The following is an 18319-nucleotide window of genomic DNA, read 5'->3' on the forward strand; positions in this document are numbered from 1 at the left end:
AAATTAATATTATACCATTTCATCCAATAATTTAATCCACACATTCTTTAATTTTTGGTAATTTTAATTATCATAATATTTGATAACTCTAATAAGATAAATTGATCAATATATTTTTCAATATAAAAAAATAACTAAAGAACTTAATTTTTAAAAATACAAATTAGATAGTTAGTTTAATAAATTATAGGAATATAGATGATCGCCGAGTTTCTGACACTTAGACTGAGGCTGAATTCTAGAGAAAGAGATAGGTCCAAAACTCAGTGGATTTCATTTAACAGTTCGACCCACCATCGCATCATCCAATCCAAGGCTCAAGACAGGCCGAACTGATTTCAGACTTAAATTCATCAGAAGAGAATCCAGTTTAATATGATATGAGAAGTGGTATGAGAGTAGATTTGACTATTTCATAGCCCTGTCAGTATGCGCGTTGGAGGAAAATTAAATGGCGGTCTGACAAAAATGAATACACTTTTATCAAAAATACGTGACATTATAACAATGTGGCAGTTGTACATTATTAAAAAATAAAAAATAATAATGAGATAAGTAATTTTTTTAACGATAAACGGTTAACCTATCATCTCTATAAATATCTAATATGATTGTATTTTATTTTAAATCTAAGGAAAGAAAAAGGGATTTTAAATTTATTATATATATTGGTGTATTTACTCTTAATTCTCGGCCGTTTTAATTAAATTCTTAATGATAGCTAATAAAAACCTGATTAATATTCATAAACACAAAAAAGAAAAAGGAATAGTAAAAGAGAAACCCTAGTATAGCCGTTGCCGTTATGAAATGTGACCGTTACAAGCTGTCCAATTTAAATCTAAGGAAGAACAAAATCATACGAGCAGAAGTGATACCCCACCACCGTCGAAAAAAATGAGACAAGAGGATCAACAACAGCTATCAACATCAGAAGAACTATTGCAAGAGCTCCGATTGAAGGCCAACGAGCTTCTCCTCCGTGAAGAATGGCAAGAGTCCGTGCAAGTCTATACTCAATTCATCAATCTTTGCCAAGACCAGAGCTCAAACACCAATCAACACTGCCCAAACACAGATCAAAACATCAAGCTCCAGAAATCTCTCTGCTTAGCCCTCTCCAATCGAGCTGAAGCACGGTCCAGGCTTAGGGATTTCACTAAAGCACTAGAAGATTGTGATCAAGCATTGAAAATCGAGAATACCCATTTCAAGGCTCTTCTCTGCAAAGGAAAAATGTTGCTCTGTTTAAACAGGTACTCTATGGCTTTAGATTGCTTTAAAACAGCTCTTCTTGATCCACAGGCTAATGGGAATCTTGAAACCCTAAATGGGTATATTGAGAAATGCAAGAAACTTGAATATCAATCAAGGACTGGAGCTTTTGATCTTTCAGATTGGGTGCTAAATGGGTGTCGCGGGAAGTTCCCGGAGCTCGCTGAATACATTGGCCCAGTGGAGATCAAGCGGTCTGAGTTTAGTGGGAGAGGCCTGTTTGCAACAAAGAACATTGACGCAGGAACATTGGTGTTAGTGAACAAAGCAATTGCAATAGAAAGAGGCATATTGTCCAGCGAAGATTCAGGTGAAAATGAACAGTTGATGATGTGGAAGAATTTCATTGATGAAGTTGTAGAATCCACCAAAAAGTGTGGAAGAATCCAAAACTTACTGAGCACATTGTCGACTGGAGAAGAAGAAAACGAGCTTGAGATACCTGAAATGAGCCTGTTTAGGCCAGAGGCAGATGATATCAATAGCAAATCAAATGAAGAGCTTGACATGGAGAGAATGTTGAGCATACTGGATGTGAATTCTCTTGTTGAGGATTCAGTTTCAGCAAGTGTTTTGGGGAAGAACAAGGACTATCATGGTGTTGGGTTATGGATCCTAGCTTCATTCATCAACCATTCATGTCATCCTAATACTAGGAGATTGCATGTAGGGGATTATCTATTAGTTCATGCTTCAAGAGATGTGAAGGCAGGAGAAGAGCTCACATTTCCATATTTTGATGTGCTTAAACCAATAGACAAGAGAAAGGAAATGTCAAAGACATGGGGTTTCAATTGCCATTGCAAGAGATGCAAGTTTGAAGAAGAATTGTGTTCAAAGCAAGAGATGAAGGAGATTGAGATGGGGCTAGAGAGAGGAGTAGAGCTTGGTGGGGCAATTTTGAAACTAGAAGAAGGAATGAAAAGGTGGAAAGTGAGAGGAAAAGAGAAAGGGTATTTGAGGGCAGCATTTTGGGTAGCATATAGTGAAGCATATGGGTCAGAGAAGATGGTGAAGAGATGGGGAAGAAGGATTCCAAGTGTTGATGTAGTGGTGGATAGTGTTGCAGAAGCAACAGGAAGTGATGAGAGAGTAGTGAAAGTGTTGAGGAGAGGTGATAATGAGGTGGAGATGGAGAGAGTAATGAAATTGGGGAGAGGAATTTATGGAAAAGTTGTAAAGAAACAAGCAATGAAGTCTCTTCTTCAGCATTGTGTCTATCGACTAAGCTATTAGGCTAAAATAGCTAACCAAGAAAAGGGTGTGTTTTTTTTTAAATTAAATTTTGTAATTAATTTTTTCGTCTTTGGATGAATATAGAATTCGTCCTAGTGTATGAATCGCAATCAATCAACTGATTTGATATTAAATTTGATGTTGTCTGCTGTTTTTTTTTAAAGAAATTAGAAGTTGCATAATTTAATAGGAGGTGGATATTACATAATATTTCAACCACACCTCAAATACTGGATCTGCCACCAGCAACCGACTCTTGAAAGGACTACAAACATGCAGAGCTCTTGGTGGCATTCTCATTTGTTGCCTCAACGGTCGGACTCCTCCATAGAATCAAAATCCCCCACAAACTACAACCTATTGACTCAGATCAAAAGGTCTACAAAACTAGTGGATCTTCAAACAAAGTCCTTTCAAGCAGGGAGGAAATCCACTTCGAGCGAGGAGAGGAGTTGTACTCTTTGAAATGGGGCAGGGGGAGGTCACGGGATAAAGCAAAATGGACAAAAATTTAGTCTCTCTTTGTGAAGATTATTTTTTTTTAACTTGCTCTTCTGAATGAAAAGAAACGAAAAATGAGCTGCTCATATCAACATTTTCAATTTTTCTCCCAAAGATAATAGAGTTCAATAATAAAATAGGCTTTCACACCCAAAACATACACCACAGTGATATGGATTCACAAGAGACCCCTTAAAAGAAGACAATCTATACCTCAGACATTAGAGCTGCTCATGCCATAATGTTGAGAACAACTGAATGAAAATTATTTCAGTCGAACTATGAGAATTAATAAACAAAATTCATTGAATCATAATCTTGCCAATTTTTTTATTTTAAACAGGAGGAACAAGCTAAAATTTAGAGACTAGAATAAAAACCCAGGAACGATAGATGGAAACGACCCAAATTACTCGAATCAATTTACATTTTCCCATTACAATATACGTCCTCCTAGAAACAAACTAAACCCTAAAAATGTTTTGCAACATGCAACAGCACCTTTTAACCATCAATCACTTCTGATGAATCAGAACTCAAGAAAAACTACCACCAGCCAGAAAATCAAAGTGCCAAAAAAAAGGTTGCCTTGTGTCATCTCGGAAGACCATTATGAGATCATAAAACAACAATAACCCAACATATCAGAACCACCCAAATCACTTAAACACCAGCCATTCTCACAAGCTTGCCATAAAGAATGTGATCGTCCCTGCCGGTGTTGCTCTCTAACAGTGCACTTTGCACGAGTTCCTAACACAGAAAAGCCATTATGAACCACATTTGCCAATTTATTGAGAAGAGCCAAAGAGAAGAAAAAAAAGCCTGAACTATTGAGAGGCAAATTCTCACCTTCACATCCCTATGAGAAAGAAACTTCCCCAGGTTATGGATAATCAGCCTCATGTCTTCTACCTGAAAAATAAAAGGATACTCTTCAACAATCTTGGTCATGAGTAATGGAAGAAAAAGAAAACAAAAGCTTTAATATTTACCCTAATATAGCCAGCTCGATTACGATCAAAAAACCTGAAAGCCTGAGGAAGATTGCGTTGTTAGAGAGAGTATAAAAGAATATAATCACTACTCTAATAAATATACTAAAAGATAAAGGGATTATATTCAGTAAAAAGACCTGCAATAGTTCCTTATCAATCACACCCTCTTTGACAGCAGTTGGCTCTTTATTCCCAGTCTCCACCTTCACATCTCTTTTTTCCGACAAATCAACATCAGGCTTAGGCTTTGCCTCTTCATTTTTTGTTTCCTTGGCATCATCCTCTGCTTTTTCTTCTCCATTGCCAGTCACTTGTTCATGGACTGCATCCAGACTCATCTCATCCTCCTCTTGGTTCTTCTGTAAATGAATTAAAAAAAGGAAAAACAAACTTCAAGAAGATATTATAAAGGGAATCAATTGGACCCCCCCCCGCCCTTTATACAATTAATGTTTATGGAACAAAATATGAAAAATGATATTCAAATGTTAACAAGTTAGGGTGTTATTGCCTCTTCAGGCAAGTCATCTCCAGCATCCTCCATTTCATCCTCCATTTCTTCACATTCTTCGGGATCTTCCTCTGGATCATCCTCCTCATCAGTTTCATCTTCCAACTTTGTTTCATTAACCTTGTCAACAGAAGTATCTTCCCTTTTCTTAGTTTTTTGATCCTCAGACTGATCTGTGCCCAACAATGCAGAGTCAGCAGATTTAGTCTTCACAGGCTGTTCACTAGTCTTCTGGCGTTTGGTTGATGATTTCCGCTCCTTATCCTTCTCTTCCTTTTCCTCCCATAGCCTCTTCCGTTGATTTCTCTTGGTTACAAATTTTATGCGTAGTTTCTGCACACGAGATGCAAATAGAAAGATGTGTTAACAAATAAAAATCAAGTAATGAGCAAGTGGATTGATTCACCACAGTGAACAAACCTGAAGAAATGTCAAAATACGGGAGCCCATCTGATACTGAAGCATTTCATAAAGTGATTCAGCAAATAATGAAAGCTGCAAAGAACAAAATTGACATGAGGAATGAATACATAATATTACTTTAGGAGCTGTAACTTCAAACAAAATACATTGTAGCAGACCTCAAATGTAGATTCCTCAATATCATTATCAGCATAGTCCAAAAGTGAATCAAGTGAAAGTGACAATGAACGTAGCTGTAGTTAAAAGTGCATCATTAGATAAAAGGTACAGGTTAGAGGCAAGGATGTGAGATTAGTTGATCAAAATTAAATTACAAATTTTTTATAATAAAATATGAAATTCTTGGGGCCATGATCAACATACTTTAGTTTCCTTATCTCCTTTTGTTTGCAGAATTAATCCAGGATGTTTAGGAGGTTCTTCATGCATTCTCTTTTCTTTCACATCCTTATTAGATTTACTCCTAGACTCATCTTTTCCATCTTTTTCCTTCTTCTCATCCTTAGATTTTTCATCATCCTTTCCTTTTCCTCCCTTCCCATCAAGATTATCCCTCTGAGCTACTTTTTGCTTGTCATCCTTACCCTCAATTTTAGCCCCGGAAGCACTTTTCCCATCAATTTCCTTGTCATCCTTGTCCTCCTTGACAGCTTTGATTCCTACTTTAGTTGAATTGGGCACACTAGCTTCCTTCTCCACAGTAGGTGATTTTGACTTGGGAATTATTTTCTTTTCTGAAGTTTGTTTCTCATTCATCTGGTTTTCTGCATCCGTTTTTTCTTTTGCAATATTTTCTATTGCATTACCTGCCTGAGTTACTATCTTGTCATCCTTCTTGGTCTCACTGACCCTATCACCTGTCCCCACACCTGTGAGCTTTCTTTTGAGTACTCTCTTAATTATTTTCTTCTTTATGGCAGTTTTGACACTAGTACCTTGCACAATTGCATCACTGCCAGTTTGTGAATTATCCTGTGGTTTATCTTCACCATTGTCCACATCCCTCTCAGCTTTAACCTCGGGTTGCAAGCCCTTATCTTCATTTTGAGTAGCTTTCCCTACTGGGACCTTCTTTATAACTTTCTTCCTCGCAAAAGTCTTAACTTTAGAAGAATCTTGCTCAACAGAGATCTCAGATTTTTCATTGTTCTCTCCAGCATCCTTAGCATCTAAAGCTTCATTTTGCTTGCTTACACTACTCTCAGCATCCATTTTCTTATTAGCAACCTTCTGTTTGACAATCCTCCTTATAATCTTCTTTTTTCCAGTCTTCACACTGTCAGTTGTGTGAGTACCTGCAGTATCCCCTTTTTCTTTCTTCTCAACGTTCTTGACTTCCTCTCCTGTTACAATCCCATTTTTCTTCTCAAGGTTCTTGTTGTTTTCATCACTCTTTTGAGCAGTCGCTTTTCCTTTCCCATCTTTCTCCTTGTTGTTGGGACCAGATGATGCAGATTCTTTGTTTTTTTTTGAATTGTCCGTCCTTTTAGAATCTTTCGGAGAATCTGTTCCTTTATCTGAAAGTAAAGAGAATAATCATATTGATTAAAAGATTAGAAAAATAGCAAAAGATGCAATGTAATATGGGACAAGAAGCTTGGATACAGTTCGAAATTCACCTTTCTTTCCTTCCTTCTTCTCCCTTGACCTCTGAGAAAAAAAAAATAATAATAAGCATCACAAATACGTTATTCTCCATGGATGTAGATATAAATTTCAAGTGAATTATAGTATCAACAGAAACCATATGTAATCATTGGATCACCAAATATGAGCATAAGAAATATTAGCAAAATTATATGTCAATTTTTCACGCCCACACAAGAACAAACCTCTCTTTTTAAAGAGAGCTGATGCTCTCTCTCAGCAACAGCCTTCTTATGAGCAAGCCACTGGTCTCGCCATGTATTAAATGAAGGCAAGCAATCAGATAAATCTGGAACAAACAGAACAGTAATCTCTTTATGGCTGAAGAACCCATCCTTCCGGAATCTATCATAGTGTATCTACACATGCAAACAATAGGCTAGAAATCAGATTCTGACATCAAGAATTATGTGCAAGCAGCCAAACTAAACCTCTATGTATGCAAGCTAAGAAATGTATCCAAGAGGAAAGTGATGAAACCAAAAATCAACAATGGGCTAATCTCATAAAAACTTTAACGAAATAAATATTCAGCAGCGCCATCTATGTTGTTAAAGATATATAGACACTACTGTATTGACGATTACACTTGATCTTCGTTCAATAATGTCAACATCATAATAAATTCCAAGGAGAAAACACTTAGAGACAAGATTCAACTATTAAACAAAGTTTTCTTTTATCTGATTCCCATGGACATGTCCAGCATGAATATCCAAACTTATGACTAAAGGTATAAGGTGGTTGGTATTTGGTGACATCTATTATGACTTAAAACCTCTAATAAAACTATTAGCCTAAAAAACAATAGAAAGGAATTTTGGCAATCAAAAGTGTCCTTTGCAGTTGTCAGCTTTAGTACACAATAGTACCTGTCTTCATGTTTTATTATGTACACTGGCTTCACAATTTTATTTTTCCTTTTCTGTAAGAAAAGACCTCAGTTATGGTCTTACTTTCGAGTATTCTTAAGGCATTACTCATTAGGATTTCATATTTTGGCCTTAGTGGACATATTACAAGCATCTATCCTGCATCACTAGATGGCAACCACAGTAGCTTATGGAAACTCTCTCATGATAAAAAGGATAAGTATAGCACCTCCAGAAAACGATTCCAATTACGGCAGTTCTGCAAATCAATTTGAGTTGCATTCCTGGCATATCTACAAGGTAAAATACAAATTAAGTCCACTTCCAAAAGTATCAGTATAACATATACCAATCACCACATAATAGAGAATTCTAACCTCAGGGCTGTTTGAACTAGAACAGAGTCATCAATAGAGGGGTCACCCCCATCAGCAGAATCCCATGGACCACCAATTGCCATGAAGGAGCGATCTCTTTTCAGGATAGCAAACCTAAGAATATTGCAAATATGTGGTAGACGATCATCGTAGCTTTTCTCAGAAGAAAGCTCTTCCAGAGCATTTTTACTAAGTCCACTCATCAAAATTATCTGCACCAGTGAAAAAAATATACATTACAAAACAGAAAAATATCAACGCCCACGCGTGTGGTGCACACACATATGTATTGCTAAAATAGAATTCATAGGCACAAATCAATAGTGTAATTTTATCTAGAATTACAGCATGTTTATTGTTGAGATTATTTCTATAAGTAGTCTAGATTTGTGGTGATAATTAGGAATATGATTGTGTGATATGATTCGAATATGATTAGGCTATAATTAGGAAATTAATTTATTTTCTTAATTAATATGTACTCTTGTAAGTAGTATATATACCCCAATTGGCTTGATGGGAATGATCAAGCACTTTCTCTCAAAACTTCTGCTCTCTCTTTTTTTTTTTTCATCAAAGATTTCATGGTATCAAAGCCAAGAAACTTGGTTCTCCTGTGAGTGGCAGATCTGCCACCTTGCTTTGGTGACTTTCTGGAAATCAGTTAGTCTCACCACTCAGCCCATTTTCCAAGCAGGCGACCGATCTACTTTCCGGTGAAGCACCGCCTCCAGATCCGGCCTCACGCGCCTCCACGCACCGCCGCCAACCAACCCGTCTCCGGCCACGCGCCGGCGCCTGCACCATTTTCCGACGACCGTTTCATGCCGGCGATTCTTCTCTCTGCATCATCTGGTGACGGCGACAAAAGCCCAGTAGGTCCGGTCGCCTGATTCAACTCGCTTTCACACTCTCTGCGTGAACAGTAATTGCAGTGGCACAGTCTAAAACAGGTATCGCAATTTCTCAACGAAAATATACTTTGAACATATTGAAAGAAACAGGCATGCTAGACTGTAGACATGTGGACACTCCCGTGGATCCAAATGTCAAACTGGTTCCTGAACAAGGGGAGTCACTTAAAGATCCTGGTAGATACAGAAGATTGGTCGACAAACTCAATTATCTCACTATCACTCGACCAGATATTTCCTTTGCTGTAAGTGTGGTTAGTCACTGGGATGCGTCATTCGCATTCTTAGATATGTCAAAGGAGCTCCAGGACAAGGACTACTCTGTGAGAATAAGGGTCACTCACAAATTGTTGGCTATTCTGATGCAGATTGGGCAGGTACCCCTTCAGATAGACGATCTACTTCAGGATATTGTGTTATGATTGGAGGGAATCTTATATTCTAGAAAAGTAAAAAACAAAGTGTAGTTGCAAGATCAAGTGCAGAAGCAGAATATCGAGCTATGGCTTTAGCAACATGCGAACTCATTTGGTTGAGGCAACTCCTTCAAGAATTGAAATATAGCGATACTGGTCAAATAAACTTGATATGTGAAAATCAAGCTGCCCTCCATATTGCATTAAATAAAGTTTTTCATGAGAGGACGAAGCATATAGAGGTGGATTGCCATTTTATTAGGTAAAAGATTGAATTCGGATGCATTTCTACTAGCTTTGTCAATTCAAATGATCAGCTAGCTGATGTGTTCACAAAATCACTTCGAGGATCACGAATAGAGTATATTTGTAACAAGTTTGGAACATATGATATGTACGCTCCAGCTTGAGGGGGAGTGTTGAGATTATTTCTGTATGTTGAGATTATTTCTGTAAATAGCCTAGATTTGTAGTGATAATTAGGGATATGATTGTGTGATATGATTGGGATATGATTAGGCTATAATTAGGGAATTAATTTATTTTCTTACCTAATATGTACTCTTGTAAGTAGTATATATACTCCAATTGGCTTGATGGGAATGATCAAACACTTTCTCTCAAAACTTCTGCTCTCTCTTTTTCTTTTTCATCAAAGATTTCATTTATCATTGCTCTGTAGAAGGATTATAGAATTTCTGAACACAATGATCAACAGATACAAATATATTTCTTTTCTCCAAAACAAGTTGGATCAGCTGGATTAATTTTCTTCATCTACTTACATGACATTCAGTCATCCATGGATACTTTCATGAGGAGAAAATTTCCATCTTATTCAACCCTTCAAACAACATTATATTGCATCAGCCTTCAGAATTTTTTTACTGCTCCTAAAATCAAACCACTTCTCAGCAAAACACACAAGTCTATATTTGACCAAGTATAACAGTATCAGATTTTCTACCATCTACTAATGTTTCAGCAGAGTCATTCCCATCTTCACAACAAATGTATCAGTATTTTGATCTCTTTCCGATGCAATATTCCACATTATTAATCCTAACATGCTTGTTCAGCTATTCATGGACACATTCCTCAACTGTCTGCAGCATCAAAAGTGCTAATTCCATAATCATTTTATAAATATCCTTCTATCCTCCCAGGAGGGCAGTCAAGCGACAAGCACCCTACCTACAAAACAGTTCTAAAGTTATTTACATTTGACTAATTCTACGGAGAAAATCCTCCTTAATATCTTGTCAACCCTAATAGAATTTCATATAACAATAAGGACAATTTTACTAGGCACTTCCACTCCAATAGGTAAAACATTCAAGAAGTCCTCCAGCTTGCCAACAGTATTTCAATTGTTTGATTATTTCTTCTCAAAAAGAAGTCCTTAATTGAAATTTAAATATACCAAGATTATTCTAAAGGTAATGTATGTCCTATGTGCGTGAAGTGTTTTTTGCTATTGTTGCCATGTATGCACAAGTGTCAATTTCTTCACAATATGGATATTTTGGAATAGTTTAGTTAATGCCTTGATTGGGGAAAGATGAAGTTCAAGTCATTAATTGATATGAATGCAAGTTAGAGGACTTCCAGGGTATTTATCCCCTTCAAATAACATACATATCAATAAAAACAATTTTAAGATGTGAAGAACGTAAATCCAGTTAAATATAGCAAAGACACAAAAAGGACATTGCTCGGACGTGCCATGTGCAGATCCCCTGTTTGACAATAGTCATTTCCACTTTCTGGTTCTAAAAAGCCCTGCCAAGTTTTGCTATTTTGGAAGATTTGATTGACATAAAAAACCAACGGATTAAAAAAATTGGGGGCACCCGGTACAGCATGTTATACAAGCATTGTACACGAGGGTAGAGGCAGCAGTGTACACTGCAGATTATATGAATAGAGCACAAGGTGAAACAACACAAGATTGGTATAATTAATTTGAAATTACAGACAAAGTCAGCCCTACACTCCCACATTCCCCTTCCCATGTTACTAAGAATGCTAGTTCCCCTTTTTTTTTTTGGCTCATTAAATATCAATGAATAGGTAACAAAAAATAATCACCAGCACCAATATTTAACTTCAATACAGTTCATAACACATTAGGAACTTTGTTTTGAAATCAAATAACCGAGGAAAAAAGATGAATAACCTACCTTGGCATTCCATATCGTGTGCCCACGCTCTGATTTTTCAAGTTGTTGAGACAAAGGCTTATTTGATGGGGGCTCTTTTGACTCAACTACAGCCTCATCTTCAATAAAATCATGCTCAAAACTGTGATATTTATGACATTTAACAAATATTAGTCCATTCTAGTATTTGTCCTTGTGAGCAAAACAAATAGAAGTACTTTTCTCGTTTTGCTTTCCAGAAGGTTAATAGAGTTGCTTAAACCACAATAACACAGTAACACACTGATGGTTTTATGCATATGAAAAAAAAATACACATATAACGAGATGGATTTTCAAAGCAATAAAAGCAGCTACTATACACCCCTCATAATTGAAGAAGTAAACAAACAAAGAAATCAGGGAACATATTTTACACATAACTAAAGAGCATAATACCTGAGAGGGGTATGGATAGAAAGTCTAAGATTCTCCTTTGGCCAGTTAATTACAACCTAAAACAAAAAGGATGTAAGCATAAAACAAAAACTATCAAATCTTGATATCTCTTCCAATGAGGGGGAGGAAATTAGAAACACAGACCTTTGACAATTCAGGAGATATAAAAAGTCTGGGATATCTCCTATCTATTGACAAATAATCCCTCTCTATATCAACCAAACTGGAAGCAGAAATCTGCAAGTACAACAACAATTACAAAAAGAAATGAAATTAAATGATAAATTCAGGTTGCAGAAAACAGAGTGCCAATGACTTGATATTTGGTATGTCTCAAATGAAAATAGGACCATAAAATTCCTCTTTCTTAAAGGGTAACATCCCTGAATTTCAGTAGCAGTAATAGCAATAAAAGCTGTCTACAATCGACACAAGTTCTGTATGTGAAATTGCTAAATTGAAGTTTATGGTTTCAGAGATACATCTTGGAAACTGAAGTTCTGTATGATTGAAGTTTATGGTTTCAGAGATACATCTTGGAAACTGAACAAGAGATTGGCAAGAGATACATCTTGGAAGCTCTGTGAGAGATTGGCAACAAAGTCTCCAATATTCTCATAAGGGTTAGAAGATAAAAGCAAGATGAAATTGAAGAAAATGCTGAGTAAAAAGGAATGCTAGGAATCAGGCACCCAGAGCCAAAGGAAAGCAACCAAGAATAGAAGTGCTCCAACTGCAGAGAAATAAGAACAAAATACAACTTGAAGAAAGTCAAAAGAAGAGTTCTGTCGAAAGAGAGAACACTTAGTCCAAGAATAGAAAAAGTGGGCTAGCTAGAATGAACAGGAGGAACATGTCTGAATCCAAATTAAGCCCTCAACTCTGGAACACCAAAAGGAAAAAATAGATTCTTGGGGAGGTAAAAGCTCTTGTAATCACTGAATTACTAAACTCTTGCATTGGTTTTCTTTACCTTGCAGACATATTCTCTTCTTTTTTCTTTAACAGGTGAATGACGCCTTCAGCATAACAGGACAGCTAGTTAGTTATGAAGACTGCAAGATACAGAAACAGCTATATATTTAGAACTAGAGTAGGCGCAAATGAAACATCATGATCCACCTATGTGAAGCTTCATGGCTTGGGGAATCTCGTCGCAAAGGTCTCCCCTCCTTTGTCAAAGAGGACCCACGTCTATCTCTTGAAACTCTTGGCGGTGTTCGTTCACGCCTAATTTCAAGTGCACGCTTCCGCTCTCGCTCCCTCTCCTTCTCACGCCGCTCGAAAATGCGTTCTCTTTCCCGCTTTCTTTCTCGTTCGCGTTCTCGTTCCCTTTCCCTTTCTTTCGCCCTTTCTCTTTCTTTCTCCCTCTCACGCAAAAGCTCTCGATGACGCTCCTCCTCTCTTAGCTCAAATTCCCGAAGATAACCAGCTTTATCATCCCTATGCTCATCAATCCTCAAACGACCTCCACGATAATCTGAGTCAATAGATGCCCCATGAAGCACTTTCCCTGTGCCATAATCCCTACCTGGAGGCAGGCTAACTCCATAGCCTGGATTTGATGAACTCTGATGATAGAGGAGATCATCCCCATTCCTCCGCGGAGCTGCCCCTAATATTGATGGAGCATGTTGCCCACTATATGAAGACGAACTAAGCATTGATGAACTGTGAGGATCAGCATCGATTCTTCCTCCATAAGACACGAGATCTTGAGTGGGATGGCGACTTGCAGCACCTCTCGCTGCAAGATATTCAATTTGTCTGCCAGAAATGTGTTGCTGCTCAGTGCAATATGAAGTTTACATAATCTATCTTAGCTGTACACAGGCTATCGCCATAACAGAGAGGTCTAATTGTGTCATAGGCTAACATATCAGAAAAGTGTTGGTCATCAAGATAAAAGGATGTAACCAGTAAACAATCACCATAAGCCATCAAATGCAAAGTTCCATTTTGACACATCCCTGAACAAATACCTAACAAATTAATAATACCTGGTCGTTCCATCAAGAGATGCAGATTGCAATGACTGAGATTTCAGTAACTGCTCTTGTCTGAGTATTGATGCCTGATCCATACGTTCATACATCCCGGCCTGTCACAATAAATGGTAGAAACAGCAAAGAATATTATAGAAATCAGTGTTCTACTGCTGTTCACATTGTTTTAGTAGGTTATGAACCTATGACAAATTATCTTACTGTATGTACTTCAAAAGGAGAAACTACAAGAGTCTCCCCTATGCCACTCATTTAGACCACCAGAACTCAAGTTATGCTCAGATTTACCTAAGCTGCCCACAGCTCAACGTAACCAGTCCCAGTCTGGTAACGTTCACATGGCCTGTTTTACCCAGCAACTAGTTAAAAATGCAAGCAGAATTAGGCAAAGATGCCTTCTGCAATGTTTTAGCTTTAGGTCCTACATTTCATTTGAGCCAAATTTCAAGTTATTTGGAACCTGCAACCCCAGTTTCGACCCTATTAACCCAGACTGCTCATAGTGTGCAGATTTATGAAGTAGCAGTATATTCCAGCATTTTCTGCTATTAAATGGTACATAATTTGACATAACTTTCTTCATGAAAATTGCATAAATTTATCAAAAGATTTTAACTGCTCATGCAATAATCAAATTCATGTCAGGCTAAACCTGCGAAAATCCAAAATCTAATAACATAAATATTATATAAGGTTCATTTGGATATATTAGATTTAGGATTTGAAATGAAGGGGTATTTGAATAAGATAGTACTGCCCATAACAATTTTAAACTAATTTACGCGAATTGCATTTCAATCAGTGTTATTAAGGCGAGAGGCGACAAAAAGGCGATAGAGCCTTCTATCGCCTTAGGCGAGAGGCCAGGCGACGCCTTTTTAAAAAAGGCAACAAAGTCAACAAATTTTTATATATATGTATATATTCATAAAATGTATCAATAACTATAGTTTATATATTTTAATCTAAGTAAATATTAATTTCTTTAGTTATATTAAAATATAAAAAACATAGTTGGTGATAAATTATATCTATATAATATATAGAAGATTAATATTAATTTCTTAATATATATATGTATTTATAATTAATAATAATAAAATTAATAATTAATTAAATAATAATATTAACTAATAATAACATAATATATAAATTCCAAAATTATACAAACTATATATACTATATAATATAATAATTTATATAATAAATAATATTATTATTTCAGAATATTATTTCATAAAATATAAATATAGAATAAAATTATAATATAGATTATAGAATATAGAATAATAATATAATATATATAATAAAAAAATAAAATAATAATAAAATCTATAAATATAACTAAAAAATTAATAATCATTTTCTATAAATAAACAATATTTATAAATAAATAAATAAAATTATTTATTATATATAACTAATACCAATAATAATATTTTTATTTTCATATTACTAATAACAAGATAAGTCAAAAGATTCCATGAATTTTCTTCTTCCAATAAAAAGAAGTGATTTAAATATTATTAAAATTTAAAACCACTTTTTCTTAGAGTTCCAACGTGACTTCTTCTTCTTCCTTCTCTTCTTCTACTTCTTTCTTCTCCTTCTTCTCTGCTTTTCTTTTCATTTTTTTTTTTTTCACTTCTGAAAGAAATGTCGTTTTGGCACTAGGCGACGCCTCGTCTGCCTGTCGCCCAGTGCCTCTCTCTCTCAGGTGAGCACCTCAGAGAGAGGCACCTCGCCAGGCGCCTTTGGACGCCTTTAACAACACTGACTTTAATAAGAGATCCTTGTAACTGAAATTTGATTGTGTATTAGATAGTAAATTTAATGATGTTAAAATTATCAGTTAGAGGATAAACTATGAATCTGTGTACCACAATAAATAATTTGATTGGTCATAATAAGTATTCCTAGACCTAATAATGCTATTACATTCTTTAACAAATTTGTGAAGTGCATAAATTTATGGTTATAATTATTTTGATTGCTGATATACCAATAACATTTGCTCAATTAGATTTTAATAATCAAGAGCGCTTTTAATACTACTGCAATTTGTTTTCTTTAATTAATAATCCATGTGTTTAGTCAGCCATCAATACAACAAAGCACCATAATTGTTCTTTTTGAAAATCATACTAACAGATTCCTTTTTTTATAGCATAAAAATACAAGGGATAATACTGAATTTGGAGAATTATTATTGAAAATTATCATTATTATAATATTACTATAAGTATTGTTGAAAAACACTAATGCACGTGAAAAGGTATTGTTACACTAAAATTAGGAACAAACAAAATGAGAAGCATCACCTGACGTTGATGACTAAAACCAACAGAATCGGCATGTCGTGCAGCCGGATCAGTTTGCATGTCCCTCCCAATATAAGCACTCTGTCGTTCACCATACTGGCGTCTGTCAATCACTGGATAATCATGAATCTTCTCTGTGTATAATTGATCAATTTTATGACCATATCCATGACTAGATGATGGAACATAGTCACCACCAGAAGCAAATTTTGGAGAATCGGATAGACCTGAGGGATAGCCACCACCACGACCTTCCAAAGCTGATGATCCAGTCCCTTTAGCACTTATTGCGGACACCTATGCAAGACAATTTCAAGTGGAATCTTAGAAATATAGAGCACCAGATGGTTAAAGACACTGTTAACAACTCATAACTTGCAAAAAAAATCTCTAACAGCACAATTAAAATAATAGCCACAATATTCAGAAGCACTATGAAAAAGAATGTAAATGTTTCAATAATATTATTTTTGAGATAGGAGTTGTAAGTTCAAAAACACATTTTCCAGGTAAGATTCCAGAGGTCCACCAGCACAGAACTATAAAAATGTTTATCCTACATTAACTTGCAAGTTTATCTAAGATCTGGTGACCGTAGCAAGATTTTAACACAGGGGACATGTAAATTCTAAAGTAATTAAATAAGGTCAATTGAACTGAAAACCAAGGCCGGCAAGCCAAATAAGATTGAAGTGTGAAAGAATCAAAGAATCTTTAGAAATAGTTTCGAAGTCAAAGGTTTCATGCACTTGATTTAAACATAAAACAAAATAATACAATGCATAAATTTCAGGAATATTCTGAACAAAAGCATTAAAAAAACTGCTCCCACTAACCTGTTGAGCACCAGTGACGGAAGCTGAGCCATAGAGAGTTCCATATTGACCTCCATAATGTGATGCAGAGCTTCGAAACCCACCAACATCTGCTTCTTGAGAGACATTTAACATTGAGGAATGCCTAGAAGCCAATGAAAGTTGAGAGCCTCCATCAGGCCCTCCAACTGAACTTGCAGAATAAGCAGATCCCAGCTACAAAATTGCGAAATTTTAGTCAATTGAAATCATCTAAAAAAATTGCAGCAACTCTCACATTTTGCAGCAAGCGAAATATACATGTTACACAATTTATCAAACAGTAGAAAAATTCCATTAAAGAAATACAAAAATTAATTGAAGCATAAACCCTCCATTTGGTATGATTCATTTTGCAAGAAAAGAATTCAAATGAATTCTTACAAAATCATGCATGATTTCATTTTATTGAAAATGAAAATTTTGTAAATTAAAAAAGAAATGAATTCTTCCATTTCAAACATAAGAATTGAGGAATTAAATTGAATTGAATTGCTGAGAAATTTTTTATTCCAAATAGAGGGAAAAAGTAAGAATTTTTACTAAACTTCAATAAAGTAAATATCACGGTAATTGAACATGAGTGTGTTTTGTTTTTCAAAAAAAAGTACCTAATGGGAGAGAGAACAAATTTGAAAAAAGCCTCGACAGCCATTATAGTACATGAAACAGACATCTATATCCCATAAATCCAATTAAAAAATAAAAAGCGGCATTCCAATTAAAAGGGTTAGTAACTGAAAGATGTAATAAACTTCCAAGCAATTATCTCAATACCCAAAATGAAAAGAAAAAAAAAATCCAACAAAACCCATTAATACACTACCCAGAGGTATTCCAAACAAAAGCAAGGTGCGATTTTATAATGAGCTTACATTTTGAGCATAGCTAGATTGCGTGCCATACGGCTGCTGCCCAAAGGCACTGTTTCCTCTAGAGGAAAACATCTTTAAACCATAAAGCAAAGGATAATCAACCTGCAATTAAGAAAAGCCACCCATGTAATCAACTCATCAGCAAGCAATAAATGAATTTTACAAAGTGAAATCAGATTGAGTGAGGAAAATACCGGATTAGAGAATGATGCGAAACTGTGGAGATAGGCTGAGAGATGGACTTCTAATGGATGATAGAAATAAAAAAAAAAAATTAAAACCCTAGTGCTTGAGCATAGAAGCGCAACGAACTTTCAGGTACCAAATTACACGCTTCAGACTCGCCTTCGCGGGCAAGAAACAAACCGGTTTGGGGGCCTTTTCGGGTCAGACTGTGATCTGATGTACTGGGCCAGCTGCTGATGATATGGCGTGATTTAAATTTTGAGAAATTTACTATTGAGTTTCTATTGCACAGTTAAATTTATTAATTA

General features: G+C 35.7%; 2 protein-coding genes across 3 annotated transcripts; one reads left to right on the plus strand and one right to left on the minus strand.

The window, feature by feature from the left end:
* Positions 1-855: 855 nt before the first annotated feature.
* LOC110625380 (methyltransferase FGSG_00040) lies at positions 856-2650 on the plus strand. Its single transcript, XM_021771015.2, has one exon. It carries the CDS (start codon positions 898-900, stop codon positions 2509-2511), a length of 1614 nt encoding a protein of 537 aa, XP_021626707.1. The 5' UTR covers positions 856-897; the 3' UTR covers positions 2512-2650.
* Positions 2651-3294: 644 nt separating this feature from the next.
* Positions 3295-18220, minus strand: LOC110625365 (protein SHORT ROOT IN SALT MEDIUM 1). 2 transcript variants are annotated; one of them, XM_021771002.2, is made up of 23 exons: positions 18020-18220; positions 17826-17927; positions 16933-17127; positions 16324-16393; positions 16097-16230; positions 13770-13870; positions 12892-13536; positions 12743-12788; positions 11914-12006; positions 11770-11825; positions 11354-11474; positions 7841-8052; positions 7693-7756; positions 6777-6950; positions 6564-6594; positions 5308-6461; positions 5103-5177; positions 4942-5016; positions 4522-4854; positions 4148-4369; positions 4008-4049; positions 3865-3927; positions 3295-3765 (listed from the first exon to the last, which is right to left on the minus strand). In XM_021771002.2, the coding sequence occupies exons 2-23, from the start codon at positions 17895-17897 to the stop codon at positions 3676-3678; spliced, it is 4068 nt and encodes a 1355-aa protein (XP_021626694.1). In that variant the 5' UTR covers positions 17898-17927; positions 18020-18220; the 3' UTR covers positions 3295-3675. The 2 variants fall into 2 exon arrangements, with proteins under 2 accessions (XP_021626694.1, XP_021626686.1); XM_021770994.2 differs by having other exon boundaries at positions 16097-16393.
* Positions 18221-18319: the final 99 nt, after the last annotated feature.

This window comes from Manihot esculenta, chromosome 1 (genome assembly GCF_001659605.2).
Source record: "Manihot esculenta cultivar AM560-2 chromosome 1, M.esculenta_v8, whole genome shotgun sequence".
Lineage (NCBI taxonomy): Eukaryota > Viridiplantae > Streptophyta > Magnoliopsida > Malpighiales > Euphorbiaceae > Manihot > Manihot esculenta.